General features: G+C 42.4%; 1 protein-coding gene across 5 annotated transcripts in view; it reads right to left on the bottom strand.

The window, feature by feature from the left end:
- Positions 1 to 15,767, bottom strand: part of SYNE2 (spectrin repeat containing nuclear envelope protein 2) — a 307,352-nt gene that overhangs the window by 72,841 nt on the left and 218,744 nt on the right. For 4 of the 5 annotated variants that reach the window (XM_045810585.2, XM_045810589.2, XM_045810587.2 and 1 more), the window contains 12 exons: positions 14,593 to 14,775; positions 13,473 to 13,601; positions 12,810 to 12,931; positions 12,522 to 12,663; positions 10,804 to 10,932; positions 9,079 to 9,231; positions 8,744 to 8,953; positions 7,344 to 7,445; positions 6,292 to 6,411; positions 5,950 to 6,150; positions 4,199 to 4,372; positions 2,622 to 2,753 (listed from right to left, as the gene is read on the bottom strand). In XM_045810585.2, the coding sequence (XP_045666541.2) occupies positions 2,622 to 2,753; positions 4,199 to 4,372; positions 5,950 to 6,150; positions 6,292 to 6,411; positions 7,344 to 7,445; positions 8,744 to 8,953; positions 9,079 to 9,231; positions 10,804 to 10,932; positions 12,522 to 12,663; positions 12,810 to 12,931; positions 13,473 to 13,601; positions 14,593 to 14,775 (1,797 nt within the window). The remainder of the gene's footprint in view (positions 1 to 2,621; positions 2,754 to 4,198; positions 4,373 to 5,949; positions 6,151 to 6,291; positions 6,412 to 7,343; positions 7,446 to 8,743; positions 8,954 to 9,078; positions 9,232 to 10,803; positions 10,933 to 12,521; positions 12,664 to 12,809; positions 12,932 to 13,472; positions 13,602 to 14,592; positions 14,776 to 15,767) is intronic. The other variant, XM_045810586.2, reaches the window with a different exon arrangement.

Raw genomic sequence — 15,767 nt, 5'->3', positions numbered from 1 at the left:
AATTCGTCCACCTAAAAGCAAAAAACAAGCTGGCAGACTGCCAGGGGCAGCAGACTACGGGGAACGTTCAGCTTGTGGACAAGTTTTGTGTGACCAGAAGATTATTTTTGAAAACCAGGAAATATTATATAGAAATCAGTATTTCCTGTGCCTCTGAGAAAACTGGGAGATCAAGCAACCTGGGTGTGCATTCTCACGTGGCACAGACGGGCTGGAACTGGGCAGCCATGCCTCCTTCAGAAGCTCTTCCTCTCTTCCACACTCTTCCACGGCAGTCCCCACCATCCCTCCGACTGCAGACCCAGTCAGCGTCCCTATTTCCTTCTCCTGCCTGGCCCCGGGAAGCACTTTACATCGCAACTAGGTTTAAGGGGTAAGAAAACGTTTCTGTATTATCCCTTAGGTCCAAAGACTAGGGAAAAATTCATTTCTGGAGTCTTCAAAACGGAGGGATTCAAAGGGAGAAAGGAAGAGGACTTTAGAAGAGTAAATTAAAACTGTACATCACTAAGCCAACTTCATGAAAAGAAAAGAAAATCTTTAAAACTGCAATACAATGACCCCCCGAAGAGAACTCAGTCTCAAAGCAATTACCTTCCACCGTTGGGTTCAGCTAATGACACTTACCCTGACAGCTATTTAATATTTAAGCTTAAAAAATAAATTCTGATCAAAATATTACTTTTCCTATTTTCCAATTAACTTAAGACTTTTAAAAAGAATTCTACTTGTAATGCCCTTTTCACCATTCCTATCTGTAACCCTCTCTTCCCACCTGATCCTGAAGGCATAAATAAAACTTCCAACATTTCTCTAAAAAAAAAAAAAAAAAAAAAAGTCCTGGGAACCTGGCTGGCTCAGTCAGAAAAGCATGCGACTCTTGATCTCACGGTCATGAGGTCGAGTCCCACGTCAGGTATAGAGATTACTTAAAAAAAGACTTCAAATTTTCTAAGCCTTCAGTGCAAGACACTTCATCTTTAGAGTATCTCTGAGAACTTTAAGATTTTATTTATTTGACAGAGAAAAGAACAAGTGAGCACAAGCAGGGGGAGCGGTAGGCAGAGGGAGAAGCAGACTACAGCTGAGCAGGGAGCCTGATGTGGGGCTCGATCCCAGGAGGGTCCTGGGATCATGACCTGAGCCAAAGGCAGACGCTTAAAAAACTGAGCCACCGAGGCGCCCGTAGTGTATCTCTGAGCAGTTTTAATTACGCCATTTTATACACAGGAGTCAGACCGCGTAATAAGGTATAAGGTGCAGAGCCAGCATTTAACAAGGTATGTTCAACTCCAGAGGCCACACAGACACTATGCTCCATGGCCTACACATGTCTGCTGATCAAAACAGATGCAAATCTCTCCATCACGTGGAGGACTGAGAATGACCTAAAGAAATCTGTAAGTGAGATGGGCTTTACAAGACGTCTGCCTTTTAAGTCTGGCAAATTTATTTACAAGTCTTAGAACAATAATTTCATTAAAAAAAATTTTTTTTTTCAAATTTAACAGAATCACAGGTTGCACTTTAAGGGACATGACTGATCACTTTTGGGGAAATCATCAGGCTTCTAGGAAGTGGGCGAACATGAACTGTTCCTTAACACAATGGGGTTTAAAATGCTATTTTCCACTGCATTCTCTTAGCTGTTGAGAGGGTACTTCCGCATCCTTAGGCTAACAAAGAATTAAGCAGCAGCTTCCTGCCCCCAGAGGATTCAGATTTATCTTAGAGCTACGCTCAATATAATAAGGCAAAGACATCAATTGTACCTTTCCAGCCACCTAGACAGCACGACTACAGCATCGTTGCCTCCGGAAAACGTTCCTTCCAGGAGCTGAAATGCTTCTAAGGAACGGCAGGGGCCTGCCAAGTATTTCATGCATTTTCCATCCCAGAGTCTATTCAGGTAACACACCTGCTTTTGAAGTTCTGAAGTTGACATGTGGTAACCACCTCCAGCTGCACAGCTCAGTGGGTGACTACATACACTCGGAAGTTAGAACTGAGTGTTTTAAGTTTTCTGTTGAGAAGACTTAAAACTCATCTTTATCTTGCTGGTCATGATCTCAGTGCCACTCGAAAACCATTTTAAGGTGTTCTTTTCTATGGCATCAAAATTTGAGGCACAGAAACTTTGATGGTACTACTACTTAATGCTGCACAAGAAAAATTTTATTGGAAGTCTTTTTATAATGCTGGTGGCAGGTAGCAGATTATTGCCTCTTTCACTCACTGAAGTAAGAAAACCAAATACAGGTTTTGTGGCCCATGCTTTACAAAGTTTTATCCATGCTTCAGCTCACCTCCATACCCACTGACATCCACGTCCTGAGACAGGGAGTACTAGCCTGATTACCCACATTCTACAGATAAAGAGGGAGAGACTTGGAGATAAAAAGGTGACACAGCGACAGATGAGAGCCAGGACTCAAACCCAGGACCTCCCCCCGAAGCCAGACCTGTGGCTACCCGGAGCAGCCCCAAAATCAAATCTGCAGTTTCCCCGAGTATGGCTAATAGTGAGTGGTGTGTTGAACTTCAATTCAAACCATTCCCCTTCAAAGGTGAGTGATTTAGTCAGAGCAAAGGAAAACACAAAGTGATGGGAGCAAAGTTACCTGGTAAAATGAAATCCTTTCCACTAATCTTTCCTCTGTCTCTTCCACCAAACTCACAGAGGGCAATGTAGATACCAGAATTTCCAGATCCTTTTCAAGAGATGTATAGTTTTCATCAAATTCTTCCCATTTCTAGAGAATCAAGAACATAACATCAGTGGGAACCCTTCTGTAGATTAGTTCCAGACGGTGACAAAATTAATCATAAGAATAAAAAAGAACTCTGAGACCCTACAGAATTAAAACACAGATTCCAAGGGTTTCTGAGAGAAACCCTAATGGAATGGAAAATGGAAAACCATTCCATCATCTGTGTGGAGAGGGTTTTGAAAAATCCAGTTGGCATCAGTGTTTTATGCTTGTCTCATCACATCGAGTAGGGACTAATATGATTAAGGGGTCTAATGGAAAACCATTCCATCATCTGTGCGGGTTTTGAAAAACCCAGTTGGCATCAGTGTTTTATGCTTGTCTCATCAAATCGAGTAGAGACTAATATGATTAAGTTAAAGGGATACCCTCAGCACATATACCTCTGTGGAGACTTCAGGGCTGGAAGAGAGCCATTCTCTTACTTGGAAAGGAAGGGCTAACTTCTAAAACCCCTCTCTAGTGGCTCCTGCTAGGCTACATCTGTCCTCTTTGCCCCAACCCCCAGCCCTCCCTGCCCCAAACCCAAGCCCACTGAACATTACCCGATCACGCTGCTGGGAGCCTAATCCCACCGTTGGAAGAATGTAGGCTTACCCTTCATCAGGGGAGTACTATTTTCTTAGCCTGAGTCTTGCCTTGTCCTAGTTCTCTCCATGTCTATGGAAGCCCGCCACTAGGATTTCAGCATGCTACAGAGCTGACTTATAGACACTAAATATCAGCTGTTGGAAAAATAACCCCCTTATTAGTTCTCTTCTCTCCTGAAGTAGTGGGTCACCTGGCTATTAGGGCCACACTTTGGGCTCAGACGGTCTTTCTTTAATACTATGAAATATTGCTATAAATATCAATTTGACAAGCTAACCAGAAAATTCATTTCATTAGCATAAAATAACATTATCACACTATAAAGCTGGATATTTCCTTGCTTTGGGTTACTTCCTTTAAGGGCTAACATTCACTGTGTTTAAGAAGTTAAAGGTGAAAACCTTAAAACTGAGAAAGAACTTTATGCAAACTTAATTTTCTTCTTTGAACTGGGATAAGACTATTAGGAGTCCACTTTAGCAACGGAACACCTGGGCCTGTCCTCTTCGGAAAGTACCGTTTCTGAACCACCGACTGTTTCATGCAAAGGACTTCAGTCGGGATCTTAAAGTGCTCTCAATTTTGTTTATTTGCACACAGACCTAGAAGGTGGAAAGATGCTGTGTCATTCCCTAATCGACGCATGAGAAATCTAAGCCAATATTTCACTTAAGGAGTAGCAGTCCAAGCTAGAACAGGCCTCCACGCTCCTCAGTGTTAGTTCCCATTTAACTACTGCTTAATGATAAATAGACACTTCTGGATACCAGGAGGCAGTGGTCAAGAATCTGGAATTCCAGGCTGACGTACAAAGTTTACGTGACCCAAATACATACCTGTAGCAAGCTCTGCAGCTTTATTCCACATTGGTGTGACTTTTCCTCCAGGAATTTAACTTCTTTTATTTGTTCTGCCCAAAATGTCTCTCTCTTTTGCAATAAAGAAGGAAGCATTTTGTTGGAGTATGTCTGGATCAACAGCATATCAGCAACAAGCTTCTGAAAAAAAACCTATAAAATGGACAAGATCTTAGTAATTACTTATTTCTATACTGTGAAAACTTACAAACCAAGTTATTTCCGCCTTTTATACAGTAATTTTTGCTTTTTAACCCCAAATCCCACAACAGCCATGTAGAATCAAACATAAGAAAATTGACTGTATACCCCCTTCATCTTCAACACTAATGGCGTTTTAACAAATCATAAAAATCATCCTAAGTAACATTTTCCACAAAATGGTCCATGTAAAAGGGCAAACATTATTGGTCAATTTCAACTTTCAGTGAGAGCTTCCCAAGTAGGTTACTCTTGAGTTTGAAGAAACTTTACAGAAAGGTACTTACGTGGCTTATTTATTTCAAGACAATAAAACGGATGGATAGATGTGTGAGCCCGAGAAGCCCACACATGCAACAGCCAGAGGTTCCTACGCTTAGCTTGATTTTCTACTCAACAAAATGAACAAATAAAGGGAATTTGTTGACAAGGTCTCTTGGTATCCTGGGATGTAAAAGCTCCCAGAGATAACACTCTAGGAACCTTTATACAGGAAGGCTTTGCTTCATATGGTTGTCCTCCATTTATAGTCAGCTGCCCCTTCCAATTGTTTAGAGGAACTTCTGTGAGTCCCTTCTCCTTTTTCCTCGAAGAGGACACAGTGAGGGTGCAGAATAGCATCCAGCATAGGTCCCAGCACACTGAAGATATTCCTATTATCTTCCCCTTCCCCCCCTCCATTCTTTATACAATGTTTACCTTTGAATTTTTTTTTTTTTTAAGATTTTATTTATTTGTAAGCAAGAGAGAGCACAACCGGGGGTAGTGACAGGCAGAGGGAGAGGGAGAAGCAGGCTTCCCGCTGAGCAAGGAGCCCAACGTGGGACTCGATTCCAGCACCCTGGGATCATGACCTGAGCCGAAGGCAGACACTTCACCACTGAGCCACCCAGGCATCCCTACCTTTGAATTTCTTAGACTGAAGTCTATTGGTCACAAGCCTAGAATTCTGCTTCTTTAGGCAGGAACTGTTTTATACATCTTTTTTTTTTTTTTTTTTTTTTTTTTTTTTTTTTTTTTACATCAGCACTTATATTACTACAGGTCTTTAGTTGGTGATCATGAGGTTTTTAATAAAATGAGTGGAAAACTAAAAGATTTATTGTAGCTTTACATTAGGCATGTATTTATATATTGAGGTATAGATAGTTCTTTTGCTTTCAGTTCTCAGGGAAGCCTTCCCTAATTTCCTGAATTCAATTTATCCTCTTACATGCTCTGAAGGCATGTATCTCAATTTTAATCTTAAATCCGTCTGAAGGACTCCTTCATAAATGTCTTCTCTTTCAGGCAAAAGCTCCACGACTGTAAGGAAGTGTGTCTGTTTTCACTCACAATCATATTCTTAGAGGTTAGCAGGGTTCCTGGCGTACTGGGAGCCCTCTAACAGAGGTTTGTAAAACAATGAGTGAGTGAATGAATGAATGAATGAACAACGTATATTTCACCAAGGAAGAAAATGGATGCTCTCTGTTTAAGTCAGAAAGACTTAAAGTCTATGAAAAGGTAATCTGACCCATGCGTCCTACCTTGTGATTTTGTATTTGAGCCTGTAAGGCAGCTTTACTCTTGGTTTGTTGTAAGTGGTCATGAGCAAGCTTCTCCTTCCCGATATCTACTAGCTCTGCCATGCCTCGCAGCAAGGCGTCTTGCTGGCTCTCAGTGATGAAAGGGCTGCTGAGTTCTGCGTACCGGGCTCTCAGGATTCCCCACATGCTGTCAAGTACATCCTGAAAAGAAGCAGCATCTTTATCCAATCATGAAAATAATCCAAATGGAGAATGAATCTAAACTCCCTTCGGGGAAGAAGAAAGTCTTACTCCTTATAATCACAGTAATTCACTGACTGAATGTTCTCTGCTCAGACATACCTCTAATTTGTAAACCTCTTGCAATAAAACATAAGGCAAATGAAGCCTCTCCCCTTCGTCTCTCAGCCTTGCCACCCGGCTCTCGGAGTTCTGCAGCTCCACTGTACACGCATCTGCTTTCTAAAGTGCGAGATGATGCAAAAAAGTAAAAGCTTTTAATAAGTCAAAGAGGTGCACGTACTCATTTTAAAAGAATTAAACAGCACAGAAAAAAAAACTAGGGAAACATGAAAGTCCCACTTCTCCTCCCTCACCTCCAGCTTCTGCCAAAGAGCCAAGTTGACAGTCTGGTCCCAACCCGTTCGAAGCTCACCCCAGAGGTATCGGTGCACCCCCTTACACGCGCAGAGTGCACACACCCTTCCGCTCTGCGGTCCGCATCCTCAGCGAGCTGCTTCCCCGCTGCTCATCAGTACGCACATGTGACTCCGTTTAATCGCACACGCCGTATGCCACCGCAAGGCCACCCACTGCTTTCCTAGCAGTCTGCTCCTCATGGCTTCTGGCTACTTAAGGGGTTTGGACTCAAGCAGCTACTAGGTCCATCCTTGAGTATTTACATGCGTATCTATCTCTCTGCACTTGTCTTACTTCCTTAGGATAAGCGCAAGTCCAACACCTAGAGTGGTGTCTGAACATAGTAGGTGCTCAATGAATACTTGCTGAGTAAACGAAGGAAGTGAAACTCTGTGGGTGGAAGAGCATTTACACGTCGAGTTCTGATTTATAACCCAGTGACCCGGAGAAGCTGGACGAATCACCACCCCTCCCGAGAGGAGGAGGGTCTCCTTTCCCAACACCCTCACCGACACTGCGCAAACATACATTTTTGCCCAGTTGATAGGGGACAACAGTCCTGTGTTGGTTTAATTTACTCTTCATAAAGAACTACTTAGAAGTTATTTTTAAAGGTCAACATAAATAGTTTTCATTTTTAATCTATTTACTTAAGCCTTGCCACTGCTCACAAAGGGCAGTGGTTCAGAAGACGGCTTCCGCACAAAACTCTTTGGTGCCAGGTTAGATCAGTTTAATTATTTCCACTTGATTACCTGAAGCTGTTCATCAATACTCTGGCCACTAATTTCATTCAAAGACTGTTGTAAAGATGTTTTGTTCTTAATAAGTTGATCATACAGTCGCTTTATTTCATTCTGTATAAGAAGATAAATTCAGGAAACCGTGAGAATCTCATTTAGGCCTTCAATATCTTTTCTTAAAATTTACTTATCCTTTAATATTTCTGCTACCAGAAGTTTCAAACAGATATCAAAGGAGAGGACTCCCTGCGTCACCATCACCTGGCTTTAACAATCACTGACTTGTGGCCAGTCGTCTCTGCTCTGTCCCCTCCCCTGAGCTTTCCTGACTGTACCCGAACTCCCTCCCCTCAGATTATTGTGAAACAAATCACAGATTATTTTATTTCAGCAGTATAAGTTTCTGTATGCATCTTTAAAAGATAAAGATTCTTCCCTTTGAAGATACTACGGATCAACAATGATTCCTTAGTACTATTAGCTGTCAGAACAGGCTCACATTTCTCTAATTGCCTGTAATTTTTCTTTTTGGTTTGTTTGAATTGGAATCTAAATGAGGTCCAACAGGTTGCAATGGACTAACAGCGTCAGGCTCCCCAAGCATCTGTTTTGTTCCTGGGGTTTTGGTGGGATGGTGGAAAAAGTAGGTCTTTCATCCTACACAGCTTCCCACTGGCTGGATTGGGCTGACGGCATGCCCCCCCCCGCCCCCCCCCCCCACCTCAGTGCTGCCCCACATGCTCTTCTTCCCTCGGGTCTGTTTTACTTGGATTCTAGAGGCTTGATCAGATTGAGGTTTGATTTTATAGGCAAGACTCCTTCATAAGTGGTGTTCTGTTTCGTTTCTTTTTCTCTAGTTGGGAAGCTACTAAAATCGTCTGTGTGCTTCAAGTCTCTCCTTTAATGCACAACAGACATCGGCCAGGTGAGTCTACCTGAAACACACCCAGACTGGCCTTCCTTTGCTCAGAAACTTTAACGGCTCCCTGTTATCTAGAAATCCTCCGCTATGATGCTCGTTAACAGCTAAATGTAACACAGGAAAGAAACAGCGTATTAGCTCGACCCAACAAATTCATACCACAACTTTGGGAAGGACCTCGCTTTCAAATGGTCTCCAACCATGTGCAGCAAAAATAACCTGGAAACCTTCACAGAGAGAACGTCTCACCACTTTCCTCATCAATCCCTATCCACGAATGCCACCAAGAATGATGGAATTAGGGGAAGGGGGGGATGGGCTACCCCGGGGAAGGGTATTAAGGGAGGGCATGTATTACATGCAGCACTGGGTGTTATATGCAAACAATAATAATGGAACACTACATCAAAAAGAAAAAAAAAAGAATGATGGAACTAATGGAAATTAACCTAAAACAGTGTTAAAGAAGGCTGGGTGCCTAGCTCCGTACCTGATAACTGCGGTTATAGTCGAGACCAGCTTTCAGGGACTTGCTTTTAGAGGCAGCTGTGGCCTGGGTGTGCTCCAGGTAGACTTGGAGGTTGTCAAAACATTCAGGAAACAAGCTGGTGTTCCTCCCAGGCCAAGTCATGGCTTTTACAAGGTCATTCTTCTTGTCACCCATAGCTAAGTAAAGTTTTTTCAATTCAAGAGCCAGTGTCTGCAAAGAGGAGAGGAAGGCAGACTCAGTGAACGGACTCTGACCTTACGAGGCTTCAGCTCGGGCTTAAATGGTGGGCTGCCTGCAGCAATGGCCAACACCTGGGCTCACTGGACATTCCCTACCTCGCAGTGCACCTGCTGAGCACAGACATCCTCTCTGAAGAGCCCGGGTGTCCGCAGCATCTCGCCCACACTGCCAAGGCACTGACTGAGGGTCAGAAATAGGTCAAATAATTTTTTATCCAAATTTATGTATGTTTCTTCTGTCATGTTTTCCTGAATCAAGAGGAGAAAAGAAAAAGCATTAGGATTCCTTGCCTTCCTAAGCCTAAATTTTCTGATTTGTTAGTTTACAGCTTCTGTTATACTGTTTTATAATTTGTTGTTTTGAACACTTTGTGAACTAGGTAGAATAAATAAATAAATAAAGATGGTAACTCTGAGCAAAACAAGTTTAAGAAACTCAATGTTAGGCGAGTTGACTACTGAAACGGTATTAAAAGGCAAATCACCAGATGAAGGACTTCCCTACAGGGCCATCCAGGTGGAAGTGTGGTCCCGAGTAAAGCATACTGTCCCTTTTCCCATGGCTCCCTGGCTCCCACATTTTAATGTAGGAGAAAGCGGGTTAATGAAATCAAGTATGGCTTGGAAAGGGAAAAGAAGTCAAGACATCTGAAGGGGTTGACTGGAAAGAGGTACAATATTTTAAAGACAGGAATGGTAGGCACAGCATGGTGACTTTTAATAATACTGTATTATATATTTGGAAGTTAAGAAAGCAAATCTTAAAAGTTCTCATGACAAGAAAAAAATTTTTATAACTCTACATGGCGATGGATGTTGGCTTTATTCACAATATATACATTTCACAATATATACAAATATCAAATCATTGTGGCATACACCTGAAACTAACAGAGCGTTATGTGTCAGTTATAGCTCAATAAAAAAAGATAGGGATAGGCCGTGGAGCAAGGGGCAGTTAGAAGTGTCATTTATGGGCTGACTGTGAGAATTAGGGCCCCCTTAGATATACAACTCCACGGGGGGTGCCTAGGGTTGTGCCATTGTGCCCTGGTGAGTTCGGGAGCCACAGATCTCCTTGTGTTTTAGCATAAGCTATTGGAACCACCTCTTTTTCTTTACCCACGATCACCTCGAATTCTTGACCAGTTACAAGTAATTTAGAAGCATGCCAAAACTGTAATCAGCCCAATTTGGGCTCCGTTTCCTACTGTCTTCTCTGGTGGATACCTAACGCTACCCAGCACACCATTTCAACATTAAATCAAGTCAAGGTTGGAAATCTTGTCCATACTCCCCTCCTTCCTCACCCTTCCAATCACAGAGCACCCCTGCAGACAATACTAATCAATAATGATCCTTGCTGGGAGGCCTGGGTGGGCACAGTTGTTAAGCATCCACTTGATTTCGCCTCAGGTCATGATCTCAGGGTCGTGGGATCGAGCCCCATGTTGGGCTCTGTGCTCAGCACAGAGTCAGCTTGTCCCTCTCCCTCTGCTCCTTTCCCCCCGCCCCCGCTCTCTACCTCTAAAATAAATAAGTAAATCTTTAAAAAAACAGAACAAAAACAAAACAACAACAACGAGCCTTGCTCCTGCCAATCCCGGATGAAGGTTCAGAAGCCTTTAACACGGTGCTCTAGGCGGCCACTACCGAATGCAAGATGGCCAAAGAGTTGGCCAAAGAGAGAGATTCTATTTGCAGTTCTAGGACCCATTTCATGATGTATTCTACTATTGAGTCAATAAAGACGATCATGACTAATTCACAGTGTCCCGTTTGATAGCGCCATGAGGAGAATACGTCACGTGACGTTGCTACCTGGGTCAGATTCCTCGCTTCCTGACGCAGGTCTTCCAGCTGTGTGGTGTATGTTCTCAGTTCTTCAGTTGTCGGGTATCTGAAGTTATACACACTCACACTGGGCAGAACACTCATATTTGTGGCAACCTGTATGAAAAAGGGAAGCCTTGTTACAATTTGAGGTCCTGGTGATGTTAATGGGAAACAGCAAAACTGCCTTCACGTGTTACCTTCACGTCAGGGATTCTGCTATCCTGTCCCTTGTCAGAAAACACAGTTAAATCTTGAATACCGTGGACAGCTTTGAAGGGTCATGAAAAGCTTTACTTAAACACTTGCGGGTCCATTTAGATATCAAAATGAGGGAAAATAAACCATCACTTGAAAAATAGAGTAAAATCCTTCAATTTAGTAGCAATACCCGTCATGTTATGAGGTTAGCTGTTTCTCTTCCCATCTATTGGCAGGCCCCCGGTATACAGCCAACTCTTTATTCTAAGAGCACAGTCACCTCCAGGGACGGATTTGCATCTTGAGTTGTTACTGAAAAGCTCAGTAAGTATTAAAAATGCACTGTGACTTTAGAAGAGAGAAAGATTCAGAGTTCATTCCTTTTTCAAACTGGAAAACGAATAAATACAAAGCCCCAGGGTGAGGCGGCATCTGCCTCTGCTTGGGGAAAAGAACTCCTGATGGTTTGTACTGTTGGAAAGAGACCAATATACATGTTACGGTGTGTACAACAAGGAGAAACCAAGACTGAAGCCCTACCAATGAGCTTAATTCAACATTAATAGGTCAAAGAAGGTTCTCGGCAGAATAGAGCTGAGAAGTTCCCACCAGACTGGAGACCTGGGGAAAAGGTGGTAAGCTCTGTCCGGGCAGGTTGAGTGCAAAACCAAAGACAGAAGCTTGATGGCTTGAGCAACAGTGCTATTCTGCTCATGGGCTCCCTGGTTAAAGAGAAATCCAGGGGCGCCTGGGTGGCACAGCGGTTAAGCGTCTGCCTTCGGCTCAGGGCGTGATCCCGGCGTTATGGGATCGAGCCCCACATCAGGCTCCTCCACTATGAGCCTGCTTCTTCCTCTCCCACTCCCCCTGCTTGTGTTCCCTCTCTCGCTGGCTGTCTCTATCTCTGTCGAATAAATAAATAAAATCTTAAAAAAAAAAAAAAAAAAAGAGAAATCCAGAAGTAGCGGGGGGCAGTATGAATAAAACCTACAATGGCGGTAAGACAGCGTGTTGGTGGAATACAGGTACCACTGGGACAGGGGCTGGCACACCGCAGATTCCAAATTAGTTTTCGATGAATGAATGACAGTAACAGAACACTGTACTGTTTTTAAAGTGTTTTTTTAAAACATATATTATTCATTCCTTTATTCATTTAACATATCGAAACTGAGCCTTGATAACGTGAAGCAGGCAGACATCGTCTTTCTTCCCATACCACCCGATGGGGAATACAGACAGACAAACGGGCACACAGTATTGTAAGAGCTGCGACTGGGGAAGCTCAGGGTGCCACAGAAGCACGACGGAGTGGCATTTCCTGCAGATTTCCAGGAGGGCCGAAAGGGGCGAGTCAAATGAAAAATGCACTTGGCATCTTCGCTTTCTGAAAATAAACTACTACATGAGGCAGAACGTAGATGTGTACTGAATGAACGTTTGCCGCATTTTCAAAGATAAACGTGCTTATGTGTCATTCCCACTGTGCGCCTGCTCGCACTGACCTGAGGCTGCACCTGCTCAGGGAACGGCAGCCCGAGTCCTGCTGAGAGTCCGTGATGTAGGTACCGCCACTTATCTCCACTCCGGCCCCGAGCCCACAAGACAGAGCCTGGAGCATCGTTCTCGGGGCTTGACGCCCTACTGCTGTTCAGGGAAAACAAAAGGTAAAAAGAATCATCAACATACAGAAATTTTATTACATTCAATGTTTTACAAGTGATTTAAAAAGAAATGTTCTTAATTCTCCCAACCATAAAACTGCTGAACGTCCAATTCTAAAAATGTTTTACCTTTCAGATGATTTCTGAGTTGTATCTTTATCAGGTTGGCAATGCTGGGGCCACATGTTCTTGGCATTAAATTCGATGAATTTGATGAAATCTTTCTGTTCCATTGGCTTTAACTCCAGAACCTATCATGGAGAGAGATTCAAACAGTCCAAAGTTTCCAGTTAGTGCCTGCCCAACAGTTTCTTCTGTTGAGATAATCTCATTTTGAACCACTTCCTAAATTATTTACTATTTCCCTTTCTTGCTTGCTTGCTCTCATTAACTTTTATTTCTCAAAAACCTACTTAAAGCATTCACACAATGACCAAGTATGTATCACAGTATTTATTGCACACATGGAAAATCCCCCCAAAATAGGCCAACACATTTTGAAACAATAGAGAAAGCGGTGTTACAGTTACGGAGGTTAAGTTCACCCGGAAGATACTTGCTTAGTTTGAAATACGATGCAAGTTAATAAAGTAGCCAAGTTAGAGGGTCCCCACCTGCAGAAGGTGAAAGCGAAGCAGCTCCTACAGCCCCGCTCAACACCCAGGAACACCTGCAGATCACACATTCCATCCAGTCACGTAACAAAACACCCCGATGGTAGTTTGGTACTTAGCTTAGTAGTTTGTAGAAAGCTTTATTCCTATTCCTATACCTGTTAAGGGCTGCAATTACCTGTTGCTGCTGGAAATCTTTGTGTCTGCTGAACTGTGGCCTTTCGGTTACAACAGATTCCAATGCAGAAGGGTTATCTGGTTGGAGATCCTTCTGATGCTCCGAAGGTTTCTTTAGAGTGGCAGAATGCTGCAAAACATTTGATGACGTCAGACTATTTAAAAAAAATGACCCACTTTATTTCAGTTCTAATAATGAGGTTACATGATAGAAAAGTTTTATATAAAGTAAGTGACGGTACTTTGTTATTTACTGTAATTACATACTATGATTTCATGTACTTATTTCAAAACAACTGCAAAAACCAGTATATTTGATGATCTGGTCATCTTATTTCGTCAGTGTAATTCATCCAATGAATTACTAAAAGCCAGGAAATGTATCGCTTTTCTGTTTTAAGAACAAAGTAAAAAAAACAAGGAAAGAAAAAAGACATACAGTTTTATGCTTATGCATCCAAATTTCCCTTATGTTCAAAACATTTTTTAAAAAGAGAGAACACATGAGGATGAAAGGGGAACTGTAGTATCTGCAGCCAATCTTATTTAAATCCTCTGAGTAGAAACCACCATCTCCTACGTACAGATGCAAATCTCACATAGTAAGATCTACTCATAGATTCGTATTTGTGTTTATAAATACAGAATTCTTTTAAAGTCACAAGAACACTTGAACTGTATGATACATTGATCAGTACATATATTTGTAAATGAGTAACAAACAGGACCCCAGAAACAGGTTTTACATTCCTGATGTCAAATTTTAACCTTTATAAGAGCTTTGTTTTCCAGTCAACTGGAGTCACAAATTTCCCTTAAAACTTATGTTTCTTTTATGAAGAAGGCTTACACCACCTCATTACTAGCCAGAATGATCAATCCAATCAAACCAACCCAAACCAAACCTGCATCGTCACCAACAACAGCCTAGGCAGGGAAACTGCAAGGTAAGACGGAATCAACAACAGAGTCAATAGGACCATCCCCTACAGCTTTAAGGGGCTTCATTCTTTCTTACTTAGTGTATTTTTCTGTAGCTGTTTCACCACCTCCGCCAGATTCCTTCCTGGTAGCTCTGCATGTCACCTACCCACACACGTCTACACGTGGCTGTGTTTTACCTGGTCTTCGCTGTATTTCTCCTGAAGCATGATCTGGACTTTTTCCAAATTGCACTTCACAGTCTTTAATTTCACGGAAAGAGCTTCAGCCTCCTGCTGAGTGGCCCCACTGTCTCCTGGCCCCCGATCTTTGCAGCTCTCCAGCAGAGAAGCAACCTTGTGCTCGATCTGTGTTAGCATAGCCTAGGAAACAAAATCATTTACGTATTCGTGGTTTTGGTCTTGAACAAGCGTTATATTCTAAAATGACTTAGAGTCACTCTGTCAACCTAGTACATGCAACAAGTCTCAGACACAGATTAGAAGGCACCTCGGGAAAACAAGAACAATTTTCACATAATTCCTGAGCTTTTGGACAGGGGTGCAACCAAACCAACCCCAACTTGCAGATGTCACTCTCCAAAATAATCTAAAATAAGTGACTCTATAATTAATTTAGAAAATACAGCTGAATGTATCCAGCATAGCATACTGGTTAAGAACACAGACACTGGCGCACCTGGCTGCCTCAGTCGGAAGAGCACGCAACTCTTGATCTTAGGGTAGTGAGTCTGAGTCCCACGTTGGATGTAGAGATTACTTAGATAGATAGATAGATAGATAGATAGATAGATAGATAGATAGATAGATAGATAGATAACAAACTTAAAACAAAAAACACAGACACTGGAAGTCGACTGAGTTCAGATCCCATGTAGCAGCTGGGTAAACCTGAGCCCCTTAGTTTGCATGAATGCGTCTTCAGTCATCTGTAAAATGGGGGTAATAACAGAACTTATCTCCTAGGCTTACTCTGAGGAGTTAAGAGCTAAAGTCCATGCACTCTGGGCAGTGCTTGACACACAGTCTATGCTGACTATTATTATTCTACCCCCTCTCCCCCGAACTTTCCTAACCTTTTCCCGTTGCAATCCGAGTGTTGAGTCGTGACAGAAAAAGAATTTCACAGAACTCTTGGAAGGTTCTTTCCCTTGATCTTTTCTTTCTCTTTTTCAAGTCAAATCAACTTCCAAAATAGCAGATGAAGATGACAGAAGAAATAATTTGGAACCTAAAACACTGAGTCATTGATACAATCGGCCAACTTACACACAGATCTAAAAATACATCAGCTAGACGAAGTAAGTTTCCCTGTAAGTCACCGTCATTGTATTCTTCCCCAACAGATCAAGTGT

The sequence above is a fragment of the Ursus americanus genome, chromosome 26 (assembly GCF_024610735.1).
Source record: "Ursus americanus isolate L20-20 chromosome 26, mUrsAme1.1.p, whole genome shotgun sequence".
NCBI classification, from domain to species: Eukaryota; Metazoa; Chordata; class Mammalia; order Carnivora; family Ursidae; genus Ursus; species Ursus americanus.
Note: the sequence above shows the minus strand (reverse complement) of the source record. Positions and strands in the feature narration are given on the sequence as shown.